The 20,272-nt window shown below is 36.7% G+C and overlaps 1 protein-coding gene across 2 annotated transcripts in view; it reads left to right on the plus strand.

The window, feature by feature from the left end:
- Positions 1-9,777: 9,777 nt before the first annotated feature.
- Hnmt (histamine N-methyltransferase) overlaps positions 9,778-20,272 on the plus strand; it is a 29,089-nt gene continuing 18,594 nt past the window's right edge. Inside the window, exons 1-3 of one of the 2 annotated variants that reach the window (XM_060389685.1) lie at positions 9,778-9,874; positions 10,051-10,195; positions 12,704-12,756. In XM_060389685.1, the coding sequence (XP_060245668.1) occupies positions 10,059-10,195; positions 12,704-12,756 (190 nt within the window). In that variant the 5' untranslated portion in view covers positions 9,778-9,874; positions 10,051-10,058. The other variant, XM_060389686.1, reaches the window with a different exon arrangement.

Below are 20,272 nucleotides of genomic sequence, written 5' to 3' on the forward strand. Positions count from 1 at the left end.
ATGGCATTTTAACATATGTAAGTTTATTGTGACAGAAAGTCCCAAAATCCTGGCAGTAGCTCCCCAAGGTCTCCGAGAAGATTTGGACAACGACAGATGACTGCAACTCTGGATTGTGGTATGCTAACCACTGGGCAATACTGCCCCAACTGGCCCACTGCTAGGGCCCAGCCTAAACTGTGGACAAATCCGGGGACACCTGAAGAGCCATTGTCTCACATTGTGAGAGGCAAGGTGAGGTCAATCTCTCCTGTTCCTCTTTCCACAGCAGCAGTTTCTCATCCTCTATGCCTGATGGCTGGACTGCCTCTGCTCAGAAAGCCAGGAGACCACAGGAACAAGGGACACTGCCTAGGTAATGGACTAACTAGTCATCTCTGTCATTTTGATCGATACATTTACTTAGCTCATAATTTATCCTTCTCAGGTCTCTGATCACATTGACAGCTAGGCTGAAAGGCTAGGCTTAGTTAACAGTAACTTGGCAGCTAAAGAGCAGACAGTTAGGTTCACTATCAGCTCATTGGACAGTTCATTAGTTAGTTAAAACTACTGGGTACTATATCTTTTTTATAAAAAAAAAATACAGGTTTGCCCTGCTCACAGGCTTTACATCAGTTGCCAATGTCTTATATTAATAGTTAAATAAAAAAAATATAAGGTTTATATAGGGTCTGAGGATATAGGATTTCAGGTTATAAAAATCTAAAAAATGTTGGTCTACATACTGGTCAAAGTGTCAATTTAATGGACGTCAGGTTAACACTTAAGTAAAAAAAAAGTACAAGCAGTTTCACACGCAGGCAATTTTACTTAGCCAAAATATAGGAGGGTTTACTCAAGGTTACACAGAACCTGCTGTCTGGTTACTATGGTTGCACGGAGTTTCTCAGGGTCAGAGCAGTCCACTGTAAGACCACCAAGGTCAGTCTGTGAGAGACTGGACTTTAAAAAATAGCCAAGAGGCTGAGTTCCGCTGCTCAGATGCCGTTAACTCCAAAAAGGCTGCCACATGGACACACTTAAGTTGTTTATAAAAGATATAAAACAAACAGCTGACTGGTACCAATTCTGTTGGATATAGTTTTTATCTGTTACTCTCAAAATGTTGCTGTATTAGATTTGCTGATATGTTACTTTTCTGAGTTTCCTTTTGTGTACCAAAAATTTATATAAGTTTATAAAAATCAAAAGGTCATAAGACCTAGATCTGGCATAGCTCAAATGGATCCCAGAAGAGTTTTTCCCTGGTGTTGGGATTCCTCACTTTTTTCATTTAACAAACAAATCTTAACTTCTGTCTCTAGTCTGAATTTGTCTCAGCAGATTTTCACCTGGTTGACTCTGGGCTGCAAACTGACATCCGGACTTGTTGGAAGCTGACATGACTCAGCTCCCCATCTCTTCAATTGGATCAACTAACCAGAGACTGTTAAGGACTGCCTCATTGACCAGCCTTTGACTGGCTCCTAGTAATCTTTACCCATGTACTCTCCCCAACTTTTGACCAGCATTTCAGCCTCTTTTAAACTGAGATTTCAATGATCCATCATCAGCATGAAGAAATTCCAGAAGACGGATCATCGGCTCATTGTCCCATTCTACAGGCTGAAATGTTGAGTCAAAAAAAAAATTCTTAAGATAAAATTCTCACTCTGCAGCTGCTTCATGATTGAAGCAGTTACAAGGAGAAGGGGGAAATGAAAGGGTTAGGCTAACTTTGTAACCTATATGTCTTCTAAAGCCTATAGTTTTGAGTTTTAGGTCCAGGTTAAGCTAAAGCCTCTTAGTACCTTTCCAGAGAGTGAAGAAATGTGACCCTATCCGTGAGGACAGATATAAAAAAAGGGCAAGCAAACAATGACCTTCACTCACCAAAAGAAGGACCAGACCCTTGTCCTTGAGATAGCGTTTCTTAGCAACGAACCTAGACTTCTTCTGATTAGCTTTTGACCTCCAGCCAAGAGCCCGCAACCCTAATTTTCAAGGATGAGCTAACCACCCCCACCTTAAATTGCAGCTGCATCCACACTTGGCAGGACTGGCCAAGCTTAAACACCTAAAACTAACCAATTATCTTACTTTATAGCTTCCTCATCCAATCCTAAATTGCCAAAACTAGAACTTCAAATCTCCCACAATTTTTCTTTTAAAAACCTAAAGGCCTTTGTCTCCCGGTGCCACTCTTTGCTGACCAGCGGGGGTGACCCCATTGTACAATGGTAAATAAACCTCTTGCTTTTGCAATGAGTCTTGGTCTGGGGGAGTTTCTGGGAAGGGCACGATTGAACTCCTGAGCTGTGAGACCCCAGGTCTTACACTGTGAATATGTTCAAGAACCCTAAAGAATATATGAATGAATGCCTTAATAAAGACTGTGAAAAACCAAATATTTGAATGAAATTATGGCTCAGGGCATGACAATAGAACTTAAGAAAGAAGTAGAATTGATAAAGAAAAGCCAAACTGAAATAAAACTCGGAATGAAAAACTCGGGGGTTCAAACAAGAAGCTAACGGAAAAACTCATGAACCTATTGAATGATGTGAAGGGAGAATATCACGTCCTGAAGACAAAGTAGAGAAAATGGCTAGCTTAGTTTAAGAAAATGTTAAATCTTAAAAAAGAAAAGAAAAATTCGGGCACAAAAGTCAAGAAAATATTGGAAAGTCTGTAAAAGTAAAGTCTATGAATCATAAGTATAGAGAAAAACCAGTCAGATTCACAGAAAATATTTTAAATTAATTAATTAATTAATTAATTAATTCACTTTATATCCAGATTGTAGTCCTCTCCCTCCTTTCCTCCTGGTCCCACCCTCCCTCCTTTTCCCCTCCCTCCCCTATTCCTTAGAAAAGGAGAGCCCCCCCCCACCCCCCAGTGGCTTCAGGACTGAGTACATCCTCTTCTCCTGTGTTCTGGAGAGGCAGCCCCTGCCAAGGGGAGGTGATCAAAAAGTAGGCAATAGTATTAATATATTTACCTTACATCCCTCATCTTCCTGGCACCCTCCTGTCCCCCCATTTTTTCTCACAAAAGGCTCAGAAGAAGGGAGGCCTCCAGAGATACCAACCTGCCTTGGCATATCAAGCTGCAGTAGGACTAGGTGCCTATTGAGGCTAAACAAGGCAGCCCAGGTAGGGGTAAGCTGATCCAAAGCCAGGCAGCAGAGTCAGATACAGTCCCAAATGAAGACAGAGCTGCACAACTGTTACATATATGCCAAGGGCCTATGTCCATCCCACGTCAGCTTTTCGGTATTTATCTGACTAGTGACTAGCTTTAAAATTCTGACTTCTATTTGGCACCTGAACTATAAACAACACTGTGCACTTGTTTACAATTGGGATGTAAGGTAAATAGGGAAACAAAAATTATTGTTCATTTTTCTTTCTGTTCTTTGTTTTTATTGCTCCTTTCCTTCCTTCTACTTCTTCGAATTAAACTCTGAGGAATGAAAATCCCATGACAAGGATTGTCCAAGGCCAAGGCTATTTTTCTCCTTAAACTTTTTGTGACTGTGAAGTGGTGCAGGTCCAGATCCAAATTACCTTTGGCTATCATCTTTAGCTTCCTCAACTGCCATCCATTGCTGTATCCGCACTGAACATGCTAGTTGTTAAAAACTAAAAATAGATGAAGCAGGGGGACAACTGGTATTCTCTGCGAGAGGTTTATTAGGGGGGTATGGAGGAAGTGGGTAGCAGGGCATGGTGGGGAGAGAGAGGGGGAAAGGGAAAAAGAAAGGAGGGGCACCCCAAGAGAGAGAAGAGAGGGTGTAAGGGTAAGAGTAAGAGCAAGAGTAAGAGAGCGACCACGTGTCGGATGGGCCCTTTTACGAGGGCATGGTAACCACGCCTTCTAGGTGTGACCACCTGGCAGGCGACATATGATGACATCATAGGTTGCTGGGCAACCCAGAAGCAGATTGTGTTCCAAAATACTAACACTAGTTACTATTGGTTAAATAGTTTTGCAATATACTAATACACTGGGCATCAAAATATAATGTACCATCTCCGGTCTATAGCAAGGATTTCTCCTCATTTCTGTAACCCATCTGTGTGATGTTTATACAACAATATTCTAAAAGTGCTTTATCACTTTTTTTGTCCTGTTACTGTAGAATCTTCATGAAACTGTTAGAATGTTGGAGCATGGTATTTGTGAAAACCTGAATGTATATTCATAGGCCATGGTTCTTCATATTTGTTCCAGAATAAACTCTTAGATTGAAGCTGTATTTTGCATCAGCTCTTCCCCCTTCCTTTATTTTTAAACAAACAAACAAACAAACAAACAAACAACAACAACAAAAAAAACAAAAAAACCCACCTACATTCCTTCCTTCCTTTTCTCTTTCAGAGTTTTGGAGACAAGACAACCTACAGTGTAATTCTGAATTTTCAAGAAGCAGATTTTCTTGTCACTGAATTTATCCCACATACCTCACCATCTTTCACTTAATCAATATTTCAGTGTTGCTATATTTGTCCCAGTGGAACCTGATAATTTGAACTAGCAGAACAGGGAGTGCTTAAATGCACTTTGTATATAGTATGCTTCTGCCTTTAACTGTTTATTGATTACAAACTTGATTTGCTTGTGTGCTAAATTGTAACAACAATTGAATTTCTAGGAAATCAGCTTCTAGCAATCTGAAAAGATGTTCACTGACACCCGTCCACACATAAATGCTGTGTAATAGCTTCTTAAAGAACATACTAAGAATTCAGATATTTCTTCTAAAGTTAAGAATACTTAAAATACTTTGACTCATATAGATAATAAAAATTAAATGTATATGCCTCTTGTTTTTAATTAACCATACAAATAAACAAATTTTATTTACTTCTGCTTGAAAGCATGCATATAATTATTATAGTCTTCTTATATATTCTAAATGGTTGTGCATTGTGATGGTATAATTTATGCTTGAAAACGGAAAGCAGTCAAAATTTGTATAAGAAAAAGAGGACAACAAATTTAAGTCAAATAATCTTATAATTTGAAAACTAGATGTGAATTTATTGGGAAAACATGCAAACCCAACTAAACTTAATATTTTCCCAAACTCATGCTGGAGAGTAACGTAGAGTCTCAAGTAGTGGTAGAACTCGGACAATAATTCTTGATTCTGTGAGTTCTTAAAGGAGTGGTGTCATTTCTTTCTGCTCTTGGTCAGTTCTGAGATTTAGAAGTTATAGGAGTTCCACACCATTGCTTACAGTCTTTCTAAGGAGTGCCAAGCTCTGGTTCATCATCTTCCAGATGAGTTCAACAAAATCCTGATAGATTCCCCAAAAATAGTTTCTAACCAAGTATACTGCTCAAAAAATAAAGTAAGACCTCTTAATGCTCTTAAGGGTCAATAGTCCCATGAGAGCTTCTCATTCCTTTAAGCTATCATTAATATTATATCCTATATATTTATCATTATATCATATATAAAATTCATTATCATTTTACTATCATACTATTATCATATACCATTTATTATAAGGTTAACTTATATGATTATATATCAATCTTCTCTTGATATGTAACTGTGAAAATAGTTATATCCTATTTGTTATATTCTATTGTTTGGAATTAATTAAAAACATTTTTTAAGTATTTTGCTTTATACTTTGAAAAATTAAAATAGTTTCACAACAAGTTGGCACTGTGAACACTGTATAGGTCATTGACTATTTGTTACTAGATTTTTATTTTTTTGGTACTTTCCCTAATCTGTTTGCTTTTTCAAAAGTTTGAGTCTTTTAAGTCACATCATCCAAACTTTCTTGTCAACAGGTCTTCTGTTTGTTCTCGCCAAAACTGGCAGAAATAGATGCATAGAAGAGAGGAGAGCTTGTTATTTTGCTCATTTAATTCTTGTAGTCACAAACTACCAGAACGGTTATGCCTCTTCCTCGGTCTAGCTCTTTTTTGGTACCTCAAGTTTAAGGACCCTGCATACTTATCACCCAAATCAGGACCCTCCCACACCACTCCCAACATTTCCATATAACTAGATCTAGCTTAGATCTTCAGACTTGGCCGAGGAGGCACATCATAAGGTCGCAATGCAGTTCCCTCTGTGCAAATGACTTTACAGTGCCCAAGCCATTTCCAAAGTCAAGGTGCAGTCTGCTCACTCATTCTCTCCTCTGCCACAACATGCTCAAGAAGTTCGTGCACTCAGATCTCATTTTAAAAATACCAACAATATAAAGAATTAAGCCAGTATCCTCTTTAACACCTACCAATACTGTAGAAATATTTTACAATGAGAATTTTCTGAAACCCAGGACACAGAATTAATTTAAAAAAAATCATAAATTTTGTCAAAATACTCAAAAATTTTAAAGAAGACATATAGATAAAGGAACACACAGGAAATGTCTGCCGTGCTCAGGCCTTCCACAACCCTTCATGTGGTGCCAAGCATACCAGTATTCTTGAAAGTATAAGTCAGATCCATTATATTATTAGTTCAAAATAAATTAGAGAATTATTTGTTTTTAATTTATTTCTTTTTTTGAGATTAAATCATTTCTCACTTCAGTTAATTTGTTTGTAATTAACTAAAATACAGATGCTATTTTATAGCCCTGGAAGGAGATGCACAAAATGATGAGCAATACAATGGGTAAAGATATGGAACAACTAATACTCTTAAACTTTGGTGTTCTGGGAGAATTGTACCATGTTCCTATTTCCCATAAACATTTTCTTATTCTATAACACAGGCATTTCTTTTGTGAGAGCAGATATTAATTTGCATATGCATCAAGACAAGTGCAAACATGTTTATATGAGTTTAATTTATGAGTCAAAACAGCTCACATGACAACTGAAAATGATTTTTTAAATTATGCTACAGTAGTATAATGCAAATTATAAGAAGAAATAAATTGTAAGAAGAGGAAGAAATAAATACTAATGGGGACCATTTAAAATAATTCCAGGCTTAGCAAAAGAAGGCAAGTAATAAAAAGTAGTTAACATATGTCTTTTTTCTACAAAATCTAAAAATAGAGGGGATAAAACTGAAGCTGATGATTATCTGAGGAAGTAGAGGAAATGCTAGGTCTATGAACATGAGTTTTTCTTCTAGGAGACTGGATGTGAGAAGAGCTTAATAAATGGTAAGTAATGGGCTGGGAACTGCAGTTTGGTTAGGCAATACATAAGAATCTTAAGTTCATTTTAAAATTGTCTTAAAATTATATCCTCATGTACCTGAAAGACTTATAAGGCAATAATGATTTAATTATCATTGAAAAGTTACTGCAATGTGTGATGCTTTTAATTAATATTCCAAAGGGAAGAGTCCCCAGATTTGGTCATTCCACCCAGACAACTTGGGGATGTTCCAATTCCCAGAAAAATTCCATGTGACGTAATGATTGGGAAAATATTTTCTGTGAAATATTAACTGGAAGTGGTTACATTGAAACCAGCATTTAATAAAGTACAAGTTATGCTAAAAGCAACAAGATTTACTCTTAAAAAAGAATTTTGTATGCAAAACTAATGAGAAAAATGCTGTAGATATAAGGTATGTTTTTCAAGAGAGTATGTGAAAATGGTTATATAACATTTTGATATGCTAATATATCTTGAATGCCCAGAACAGCATCCTGAATTATTACTTTATAAGTTATTTGACTGCATAATCTCTATTCTTTAGAGCATTTAATGAAACCTTGAAGTAAATCTTGGAGTAAATAGAACATTGTGAAACAATGCTCTGGTCACAGTGCATCAATAGACAGCCTTTGGTATACTATACTTAGAGTATACTATACTTATAGTGCATCAATAGACAGCCTTTGGTATACTATACTTAGAGTATACTATACTTATAGTGCATCAATAGACAGCCTCCGGTATACTATACTTATGACAATTGCTATTTGTAAAAAGAACATAAACTAGAGTCTTTCCAACAAGGAGAATCAAGAAATAAATTGTATAAAGTTATAATACTTTATGGAGTAAGTAATGTTGTAAAGTCTTGATTTTAAATTTTTCAATGACTTTTATTTGTTTGTTTGCTTGTTTGTTTTGTTTTGAGACAGGGTTCCTCTGTTTCTCTGCCTTGGCTGTCCTGGACTCACTCTGTAGACCAGGTTGACTGTTTTATTTTTATAAAGGTAAATGTTATATTGAGAAAAAATGCCTGCTAAAATATAAAGATTAACATATTGAAGTTATAAAGAGCACATACACATAAGAAAATGCATCAGGATTCAACTTAAATGAGTGAAGGAAATGAATGAAAGCTACCCAGAGCAGGAAGTACAAATTCTTAACAGAATAAACATTATTTATTCTCACTTATCATCAATGAAATGAAAACATTTAATATTCACAATTTCATGCAACAAATTAGCACAATCATAGACAAGCAAGATATTTTTAATGTATTAAAGAGATCATGAACAGATTCTTGCATTGTTCCTGGGAGTTTAAGTTTGGACAAAGAATTTGGGAATCAAATTAATGATTTGGATTAAGAGTCATAAAAATGTTCAAAATGAGCAATTCAAATTCTAAACAAATGGCACCCTTGCAAGGTAATGATTAGACGTTCTCCTAAGTTTTGGGTGTAAAAGTATTTCCCGTGTGTGTGTGTGTGCCTGTGTGTGTGATTGAATTTAGCATTTTTGTCTTTTCTTTTTGAGATAATTTGGATACCGTTTGTTTAGTTTAGGCAAACTGAAATGGGAGCACCATCTAGGAGGTCCAGGGAGATTGGCTTGGACTGGATATGAGAGCATGAGTGCTAGGGCTTCAGACAGTATTAAAACATTCCTCAGCCCTTCCACCTCTCCCTGTCACACTGAGCAAACCACCCAAGCGCTTACAACGTCAGCATTCGCACCTGTGCTGGGGGGAAGGGAAGCTCCTGGAGGCACAGAAAAAAAGCAACCCTTAAACTCAATTTTCAAGAGCTGCACTATTTCTGGCACACAAGTCCTCAATAGAATCATCTCTGTTATTAGTAACACTCTATGCCTGATAATGAAAGAGATGGACAGCATGTAACAGTACAGAGTATCTCACTAGTGGAAGTGCTAAAGTACATAAGCACATTTTCAACCATTTAAGGAAACAGAAGCTTCTGTGCAGCTTGTTGGGAGAGCATGTAACAGTACAGGACACCTCACTAGCGGAAGTATTCAACACTGTGAATGCTACAGTAAACACATAAGCACAGTTTTAACCATTTAAGGAAACAGAAGCTTCTGTGCAACTTGTCCGGAGAGCAACCACATAGAGATAAAAGTGGGACTCCAGACCAGTGGATGAAATTTTCAGTTTTAGGGGGCTCAGGAATTAGGAGTACATGCAGTAATCCTTTTATTCCCATAATGGGAATGCTACTGAATGCTATTCCCATATGGAATGCCACTTTAAATTTAGCTTACAGCTCTCATGATCTCCCTTGACTTAAAAATTTTCCTGATTTGTTCAAATATTTGAAGAAATCAGCAGTTGAGCTTTAGAGTCAAAAGCTAAGATAGATGAAGGCAGGGAACTCCTATACAACACACAGAGCCAGCTCGTGGTTGGTGTAGATTTTAGCAACTGCAGGTTTTTGAATATGATATGCAGCTTTGTAGCAATCCTGGTCAATCTAAAAACTGACCTTTTACCTAAACAAACAAACAAAAAAACCCAAAAAGATAAAAATCCTCTTTCCTACTTGGAATTTACTAGTGACCGCTGCTGCAAAAACAGGAAGTGACTGGAAGGCTTTTACTGCTTTACTGTGACGCTGGGCTGCTTTACAGCCTAGTAGGGGGCAAAGTACCAGCGGAAAGTCCAATGCACACTGGCCCACTGAGCTGTTTGTTGGTGCATGTCAAAAGCTAAGCAGGTTTAAGCGCTGTCACTTATTTCTTATTCGTGTGTTAGTTTTTCCTTATTTGGCGTGGTTTGGGAGACAGACGGCAAGGTTCTGGAAGCTGGTGGGGGAGGGGAGCGAAAGAGGGAAAAGAAGGAACTAGGAAGAGAGGAAGTTAAATGTAGCTCCCCTCCCTGTCTTTATTAAAGATCCCAATATGGCATCTTGCATGAGGAGCTTGTTTTCTGACCACAGCAGATACGTTGAATCTTTTCGGAGGTTCCTAAATAATTCCACGGAACACCAGTGCATGCAGGAATTCATGGACAAGAAGCTGCCAGGCATAATAGCAAGGTAACAAAAAGAAGCATTTCTTTTAATGGACTGACCTGTGGGCCAAAGATAAATAGGTGGAACCCTGCCCAGGCATAGACAGAGGTGGAGGAGACCCTGAGATTATGGCCAAGTCGACCCCAGCTGCCGGCCGCTGCTGCCTGGCCTTGCCTACACCGGCTGGCCTCGCTTTGTGCAGCTCTGTTTGCTTTAAATTCTCTGGTCTGTGCTGCATAGCTGGCAGTACAGGCTAAGTGTTAACTGTTTGCAGGCTTTAACGGCGCAAGCCCAACCTATTTGGAAAAAGATAACATACAAATCATTAAACAAAGATTTTTTTTTTCTAGCCTCCTTTCAAATTTTACGTTTTAAAAACAGTCTTACGTGGGTTCTGATATTCTTTTTCTTAGAATCAAATGGAAGTAGCTGCATAATACTGTTTGCTCCAGAGCACAGAATCAGTGCTTCTCAATTTTAATGCTATTGATTTAAATTTATTTTCTCTATTACCACTCTCCTCCAAACTGTCTTTTCCTTTCAACTTAATATTATCAATATGATCCTGAAAAGATTATTTTACCATTATCAGTGAGACTTGTTTCTATCCTTATCATAGACTCCTTTATTTAGCATTTATTTTTGATTAATATGGTCAATTTGTCTCAAAGCTGATTAAGTATTATTGAGGTAACAGAAGAGAGTAAACTCACCAAATGGGGATAAATTGTTGTGACTCTTTTTTTTAAAAACTATAGAAAACTAGTAAAAAGTGACTGACCAAGTTTACAAGCAACAACAACAACAAAAACCTGTTTTTTTATTTTTGCTGTCTGAATTTCTTTCTGGAGTTAGTTCCCTGTGGGGCACTTCTGCCCAAGCAGAGCAGACTTGTTGCACAAACACAGAATTCTACAGGTCTTTTCCAGTTTTTCTTCTTTTGTCAAGCACTTTACCGACAGAGTCATTTCCCCAGCCTTGTATTTTGTGTCTTAACCAGGTTCATTAATTGACATGTAGTAGGATAAAGAGATAAAAATTAACTCATGGGCGCTGTACCCCACCCCATGCACACACAGGTGCCACTAAGTATAAGTGGACTTAGGCTTTACACACAGGGCACAGAAGATGGGAGGGAAACAGGTGGGAAGACAGAGGAGAATTGGAGGGAAAGGAATAGCGGGTGAAAACCCATTATGTGCCTGTGTGACGTTTTCAAATTAAAGAACATGAAAATATTAAAGCAGATACCAAGTAGACACTTTTATCTGAAATTATAATTTCATTCTTTGGAGCTTTCTACTTGTTTCAAAAAATATAGGTTATGGGTTACTTTCTCAATAGTTTAAAACATTTTTTTTATTTTTATTTTTTTTGCATAGTACACATTCAGCCTTTAGTTTAGCCGGGTTCTTGACTTACTTTAGTCGCACAGCACAGACCGAAGATGAATAATGTTTAACACAGTGCTGACCTACTCACTGTCTTTTGAGTGCATCCAGCCTAGAAGGAATGTTGACTATAGACTCTGTGAAAGGCTCATGAAAGTTCAATTATGCACCCTGATTTTAAGTTGATAGTTCTATCTTATTCATGCTTTTTAAAATATAATTCTTAGGATAGGTATACAGTAAACACATAATACAAATTTGTTTATTAAATGGAACGCAGGAAGGAGGAGGAAAAAGACATCATAAAGGTGGCATGAAGCACCAAGTTCTTGCCAGCCCCAAGCTTTCTATCTTCAGTGTAAAATGTTCACAGAGATTGACACAAGAATGTGCTCTTGTTTTCTAGTCTTCAAAGAAATGCCACCTTTTACCTGTGAGATGTTTATAGTGTGTTCTTTTCTCTCAAGGAAGAAATGGATCCTGTTGAAGGAGATACCCCCAACTGTGGGGGTTCCATCCGAGACCCTGACTAAGCATAAAACTCACCCAAACACCTGTTTTCACAGAGAGATCCTTTATTAAGCTTGGAAGAAAAATTAAAGTGGCTGCTTTCTGTTGCAGGCAGAAAAATAGCAGCAAGTGAGCCTAAAAGGTGTAATTTTTAAGAAAAGAAAACAGGAGGTCTGTGTTAGGATGGACTAGGATGTGGTAGTATTTGATTGGGCATGTTAATTAGGTGAACTGAGGGCTTTTGGTTGCTGGTATCAATACTTTGATACTTGGACCTCAGCCTCAGGAGGAGGAAGTAGTGAAATAAGGAAGTAGACCTTAGTGGCTAGCTTTAGGAATGCAACCTAATAATTTTTAGCAAGGCAGAGGGAATGGGGGAGAAGGGCAAGACCTTTCAGAACCATGCTCGTCATGTTCGAGGTAGGTCCCTTCACCCATGTTTTTAGGTACTCTAAAAGTAACAATAGAAATAATTAAAGGGCCACAGACATGACTGTTACTTTCATGTCTATATCTTGTCCATCCATTGATTAATCTTTTGCTTTTCAATAGACTTGATAGGAAGACTTGCCAAAGTACCGTTTGTGTGTTTCTTAAATTATTTAATTTTGTTTGCTTGCTTGCTTTTCAGAATTGGAGAAACAAAAGCAGAAATGAAGATTCTGAGCGTAGGTGGAGGTGCAGGTATGAAAAACACATGTAAACTTTATATTCTCTTATAGGCATGATGGTTTTTGGTAGTCCATGTTTATGCTCTAGGAATGCACTTTCTTTTGCTTTTGTAAAAGATCAAGTTATAAATACTATCAGCACCATTCAACTCATATTAATCACTCTTAATAAGCTTATAAGCTTTAGGACATTAGCCTTCATTATAGTGTATAGGATAGGTTCAAGGTGAGATTTTCTTATTCTTTTTGAAAGTAGAAAACCAGGAAAACTTAGAAGATTGTTACTGAGGACTGTAAACTTTTACCAGAATGTAAATTGATACACAGCTCCCATCATTAAAAACATCTCAATGTGGGCAAAAATTACTTAGAATCATAGTTAATTTACATTCTTGTAGCCTCATCTCTGAAATGAATTGGCCTCTTAAACTCCTTTCTGAGTGAATTCTGAAAGTATTTTTTAATCATTCAAACTACTTTCTTATCTATGTTTTATTAACATCACTTGCTTGTATTATTCTTCAAAGTTTTTAATTCAGGAAGAAAAGTAATAACTGCAGCAAAGCGGATTGATATATGTGTCATTTGTAACTATCCTAACGAACTGTATAAACTGTATAACTTTGACTGGTGTAAGCTGAGATTTTGTCATTAGTAAGACGGAAATGCTGCCTCTTATCTACAGGCTTGTAATAAAGTGCTCAGCATGTGCTGTTCCTCCTGTAAGACAAAAGTTTGCCTCTTGGAAACACTGAAATGACAGTTTTTTCTTGACAGTTAGTGTTTGTTTCATTTTTAAGGTAGTAGTCATCTTTGATTTAATATAAAATATGCTGACATAGTTATGATTACAGCCTACTAAGAGGAGCCTACACTGACACTTGTTAGTGTCCTTGAGCCTGTTAAATACAAGTGTTCCTTGCCGTATGAATGGGGTAGATTATAGCCCATATTAACGCAAAGAAAATCAAGTGAAAAAGAATATGGTAGCACTATTTGTTCAATTTTCATAAAATTTACTGTGTTATAATGCAATAAGGACTAATCTTAAATCTATTTGCCCTGTTATCTTTAGCCATACAGATAAGAGAGAGCAGCAAGGACAAATCAAGAGGGTTTCTGTCGTAAATCATGCTATAGAGAAATGTTTAAGTCATGATACTGTATTATTGCTTACTGATAGTATAAGTTGAAAAGATTGTAATAGCAATATTACCCAAAGAATATCCTATTAGCTCACTTAATAGAGAGTCATTTCCAGTGTTTTACGTATGAGTTTCAGATACTTCATATTGTCACATGGACTTAGAGAAAAGTTCCACAAGTAACAATGATTAAAAAATAGTCTATATCATGACTTCGTTAATTCTTTTTTAATGTATTTAGTTGAATTTCTAATGCAAATGTATCCACATTCTTTTCTTTTTTCTTTTCTTTTTTTTTCCTTAGTACTGTTGTTCTTGAAATGTTCTTTTTTTTTTTTTTGTCTAAACAATTGTTGAGCTATATTTTAGGTAATTGGACTGGGGAATTCGATACTACGATGGAGCAGCTGAGAGTGGCCATTGTCACAGTAAATTTTCTTTTCTTTTTTAAGACAGGGTTTCTCTGTATAGTCCTGGCTGTCCTGGAACTTGCTCTGTAGACCAGGATGCACTTGAACTTCTGAGATCTGCTGCCTCTGCCTCCTGAGTTAGTGCTAGGGTTAAAGGCTGCACTCCCACCTTTCAGCTCTGTATCCACATTCTTATGAATTTCTTATTAAGAATATCCGGCCTGTACACTGATTCTTTACATTAAGATGCACCTAGGCACTAATAGGATTCATCAAAATAAAGGGAAGAATGCTTTGAGTCTTTTTGTTGGAGGCTGAACATTGTATTGCTACCAGGCTCTATCATGGAGAGAATATGGAATTTCTCAGGGTTATTTTTCCTAAGAAAGTGGTCAGAAACATAAAGAGAACTTGAAAAATTCAAATTGTATACTTAGCTTTCATTAACTGAATGAAATAAATAAGTATTAATTCAACAATTGCTTGGACAAGGTGTCCTTGTTATGAGTGAGTTATTTCATATAGTTTGAAATTTTGTATTGCCACTAGGTAATGCTTATCTGACAACTAAAGGCAAGCACCATCCACTGAGGAATCACATATTCTTGCCTTAGAGAAAGAGTGCCTCTCATATTTTATCATTTTCAATTAAGAGGTTTGTATCGTCCTTGAACTTGGTTGTCCTTTTAAATCAGTCTCTGAACTCTTATCTCTTGCAAGTGCAGCAGTTGGCCTTTTTCTGTGCTTTGTTCTCAGTTCCCCCAGTTTACTTCACAGGATCTCATCACTATCATAGCTCACTGGAGTCTGGGTTTACTGTCTAGATGTTCCATTCTCAGATACATAGGCAACTTCAGCTGATTTTCTACATACTTCTGGTAAAAATGTTCTTTCCATTCAAAGCTGTGATACCATTTCTCCCAGCACAATTGAGAAACAGCTACCCAAAGCAAACGAACTTACAAACTCCATAAGTGAAATTGCAACTTATCATGAGTGATTGTGTTCAGGGCCAAGCAGCTGCCATCTGGGGCCATTCACCTCCCCCCCTTGCAAAACAGTCATCCCAGCTGGCCTTGTTGACAGTTTAACCCCTCCACCCCCCAAATGCCAGTATTCAACTGTTTGTTACCAACTGGCAAGTTTGTACATAGCACAGAGGAGGAATTAGAATCTCTATAAATTCATATATATGCCAAGAGGACGACTAAGGAGGCATCCTTTTAGGTGGCTGTGGGAAGCCCTCATTCCTACTGATTGCAGCTTTCTGGGTGTGGCCATTAAAGGAGTGCGGGCATCCCTGTAACTCATCCCTTACCTGTGTGCTCTGTGGGAAGCTCAGCATCTTCCTTAGGAGAAGGGCTACACCTTCGTTTCATCTCCTTCTGGGAAGGAACTTTAGCAACACTGCTTTATGCCACTGAGTGCTCATGTTCTTTGGTCATTTATTATTTTCAGAATTATGAGAAGGAAATATGCCTATGTACACTTTTCTTTTTAGAAACTAGTGTTTATGTCAACTATGCCTTATGAAAAATGTAGTGTTCAAAAAGATCTTATGACACTTTTATTCATAATTCAAGCAATTATTAGGGATTGATATAGTTCAAAAGAAAGGAAATTGATGGAAAACTTCTTTGGGTAGTTTTTAAGTAATTTTCTACATTCGTAGCTCTGTTATTTACAAATTATATGTTCTAGTGATGGAGACGTGTATGAAACATATATGAATAAAAAAGAGAGGAAATCACAAGGAAGACAAATCATGGGCAAAATCCTAGATCATGTAACTTTTACAGAGCCCAACCTCAGCAGTTGTTTACATATGTATGCTTTGATAAGAAGCAATGAGCAGTCAGGAATGTTTTTATTGTTATATGTTATCAGAGTTTCTTTAAGTCTTATCACGTTGACTTCAACAATCACTTTTTACTTTTTAGAATAGTAACATTATTTTTACTCTAAATCTTATAGAGTTTGCTTTTTGGTTCATTTCAACATTGATGTTTTCTTAAATTAAAATTAAACCTGGTAGGGCTTCACAATCATTTCATTTTTATGAGTGTTGTTTCATGCTAGATGGTGCATGGAAAACAAGAAATCCATAGTGTTTTTGGTAAGGGGAAATGCTACTAATTTATAATGCTACAAACTTAACACTTATGCCTGAAACATGCTCCAGAAAGGATTTATTGGCATTGTTCTTTTTTTTTTTAAAGATTTATTTATTTATCATGTATACAACATTCTGCCTGCGTGTACACCTGCATGCCAGACCAGGGCAACCATGTGGTTGCTAGGAATTGAACTCAGGACCTCTGGAAGAGCAACTAGTGCTCTTAACCTGTGAGCCATCTCTCCAGCCCTAGCATTACATTCTTGCTATGGGCTTTGCATATATGAAATTTATTTTTTCAGTTATTATATTTGAGTATCAGAAAGTATTATAAGAATTAGAACTAAATTCAACAGTCTAATTCTATCCAGCTTTTAATTTGTATTTCCATTACTTCATGTACAGGTGGTATGAACCCTCTCATAATTTTTTGGTAAAAATTTTACTGTTATCAGTTGAGAACATTTGTATGAGGTGAATTTTTGTTATGCAGCACATAGACACTAGCATTTCTATAGAGGATAAAAATAGGAAAAATGTAATTCATCCTCATTCAAATAACCAACTTGAGCATTATTAGGTAGGATAAAGATAGGGTCCAACAAACTGTACAGAATCGATGTAAAAATTATTAACCTGATAAAAGAGAAAACTGATTATTTAGTAATGACTAAATATTTGAAAATATGATTCTTAGGGCTGGACAGATGATCCAGTGGTTAAAAGTACTATCTGCTCTTCCAGCAGACCTGGGTTTGATTCCCAGCACTCACATGGCTGATCATAGCTGTCTGTAAGTCCAGTTATAGGGGGATCTGACAGCCTCATATAGACATACATGCAGGCAAAATACCAATACATGTGAAATAAAAATAGGTAAATTTTTAAAAAGTTGAATAAGAGAAAATATGATCTTAGCAGCTTTTTAATTTTATCTCCTTTCTCAAATAAAATGTTAAGGGAACACAAGTTTATTGATTTCAGTTGTTAGGTAGGCAAATTGGCTAGTAAGTCTTTTAAGCGAGGATAGCAGCAGAACAAATATAATTAAGTGTCTCTTGGACTTAGAAAACAGTGTCATTATAGTACGATGTCTTTTCAGAAATAATAATAATATGTGACCTGCTCTGACTAATGCAACAAAGATCATCCAGCCCTGAAAACCCGTTTGTTAGATTGTAGGGGTTCATGGTGCTATGTTACACTTTGTACAATTGTTTTACAGACACAGAAATTCCAAAGTTTGGTTGTTTGGATAAATGGGTAGATTTACAATTTAACAACACTGCTTTTTCTGAGTGACTGTTAACTAGGGTCATCATCCTTGCCTGGTGTAATTACTCTTTATCTGATAAGAGGCACAGGACTTAATTAGTGGCTGTCAGCCAAGGTTGTGACCTCTTCAACTCCCGGGCAGAGCCATGCTCTTTTAGCTAAGTTTCACTTTTGTATAGCAACTTTTAAAGCAAGTTTATTGATCAATCTTTCACAACATTGGTTTATTACTTCCATTTCTTACTTCACTAGGAGATGACAGAAAGCAGAGGTTAATGCTGTACTGTCTAGATCAATAAATTGAAAATGATGGAAAGCGTAGAATTTGAGGATGACAGAGCAAGAAAAATTAAGCTGAATGAATTTATTGCTGCCTTCAAGTATTTTCTGTGAAAAACCTGAAAAATACTTGTTCCCAGAAATGGAAAGCCCAAGAAAGTGACTTTTCAGTTCATTATAAGAATTTGCCAGTAACTAAACCTGCTTGGAAGTGAAGTACATGTTGGCAGGGGTGTGGAGGGGAGGGACCAACCTGTTCACATATGTTAGAAAAGGGCTGAGACATGAACACTGTGAATGTTTGAGCCATCAGAGTTGCTTCTAGTCTAAAAATCTATGGTTTTATGAGTAGCCCTTTTGGAAAGAGGTAGGCCTCTCTCCATTCACATAATTGTTTCCGTGTTTGGTTCTGTTGGAGATATGAACTCTTTTTTAACTTAATTTTTTCATTTAATATATTTAGATCATGTTTTTCCTCTCCCATGGGCTTCTAGACATGCACTCAACCTTTAGGCAAAGTATTGATGATATGTAACTTGAAATGTTTCAAATTTGAATTTTTAATATATAGCAAAATAAAAGTTATATTCTGAGGCAGATGTAGGCCTTGGTGATATAGTCTATAAAATTAGGACTGTCTACAAGTGTATTACACATTTGGAAGAATGGAGCATAAGAGTACATGACATTGGAGCCATTGTTTTAAAAGCAGAAGCAAGATTCTTTGAGCCAATTAAGGCTTGAAACAAACAAACAAAAATGATAACGGACAAAATGAAGAAAAAAATCATCATTTGTAAATGAAAAGACTATATTTGTTTTAGAGTGATGAGTTATTGTTTGGGAGCCACTGCTGCATTTTCAGTGGCCTGGGCTGGATCCCACCACCCACACTGAAGCTCACAATGATTGGTAAGTCATTCCCAGGGGATTTAATGTTCTCTTCTGGCCTCTGAGGACATGGCACATATATGTTGCACAGATACACATACAGGCAAACATGCACAAAATGATGAATTAACTTTAAAAATTAAAAATATATACTTAGAAAAGCAAATAAGTTCAATTGTATAGCAATAGAAGTAATAAGAATAAGGCTACAGTCTGATATTAGATAATGTATATGTATGTATACATGTAATATATGCATATACATATATAACATGTGCAGTACATACATGTATACACATATGCAGATATACGTATACCCCACCTATCTACATGCATATATATGGATTATGATGTGGCATTGTAATTTTCCTGAAATTTATATTTGTATTTTATAGATCCTTGTACCTGTTGGGATTTAGTCTCTTAATTGGGGAATGGGATTCTACATGACTTTTGCCATTAAATAAGACAATTCAATTTAGTATACAAACTTTAGAGTGGGGAGATAGCACTCCTGTTCTTGCTGAGGACTAGTACATGGGCACCTATGTCAGAGGTATCCACTGTGCTCTTCTGGCCTGTGTGTGGACATGTGCATGTACATGGTACATGTTGGTGATCTGAAATATGTAGGATGACGAAATAAAGAGAGGCACTCGAGGGTGTAATAAGGCTTTGCAGCACAAGGGTGGACTGAGCAGCTTTGTGGAAGCATATTTATTGATTGTTACACAAAAGTTAATTTTAGAGTAAGTCAAGTTCCTCAGAGCTTCTGATGTGATCTATGTGCTGCCTGAAAGGAGCACATGACCCACACACTTCTCAGTCCTTCTTGGGCACCTTTTGCAGTGCTCAGTAATGCAAGAATTCCATCCAGGCTTGCCAGGAATGTTTTGTGAGTGACGTCATGAGAAGGCCATAAAACTTCTTCAGAAATACATCTCCATAAATCTCAGATAACAGTCACTGATCAGATAGAGAAGATTTCCTCAGGTTAGATACGCGTAAAAACAATCCCAACTCTCCAGTGCTCATGTCAGATACAAAGGCTTTACTAATTTTTCCACTACAGGTACACATAGACAAACACATACCACATAAGTAAAAGCAAATAAATCTTTAAAAATGTTAAACGATTGAATCAATATATAATTGCTTTAATTTAATACCTATTACATGTCATTAACTGAAAAATTATCTCCATATACTGTAATATTTATAATAATTCTTTAGCATAGACTATATTCAGCCCAGTTTACAGATGTGAAACATAAAGGACAGAAAGAGCAGCAAATGGTGTGTGATCTTGTAATAGCTAGGGAGCCTTTCAATATTTACTAGTACATTTGTTGTCTTGTGGTTTTTTTTTTTTGTTGTTGTTGTTTGTTTTTGTCTCTGTTTTAGATGAAGTCT

Source organism: Meriones unguiculatus, chromosome 8 (genome assembly GCF_030254825.1).
Source record: "Meriones unguiculatus strain TT.TT164.6M chromosome 8, Bangor_MerUng_6.1, whole genome shotgun sequence".
Classification (NCBI taxonomy): domain Eukaryota; kingdom Metazoa; phylum Chordata; class Mammalia; order Rodentia; family Muridae; genus Meriones; species Meriones unguiculatus.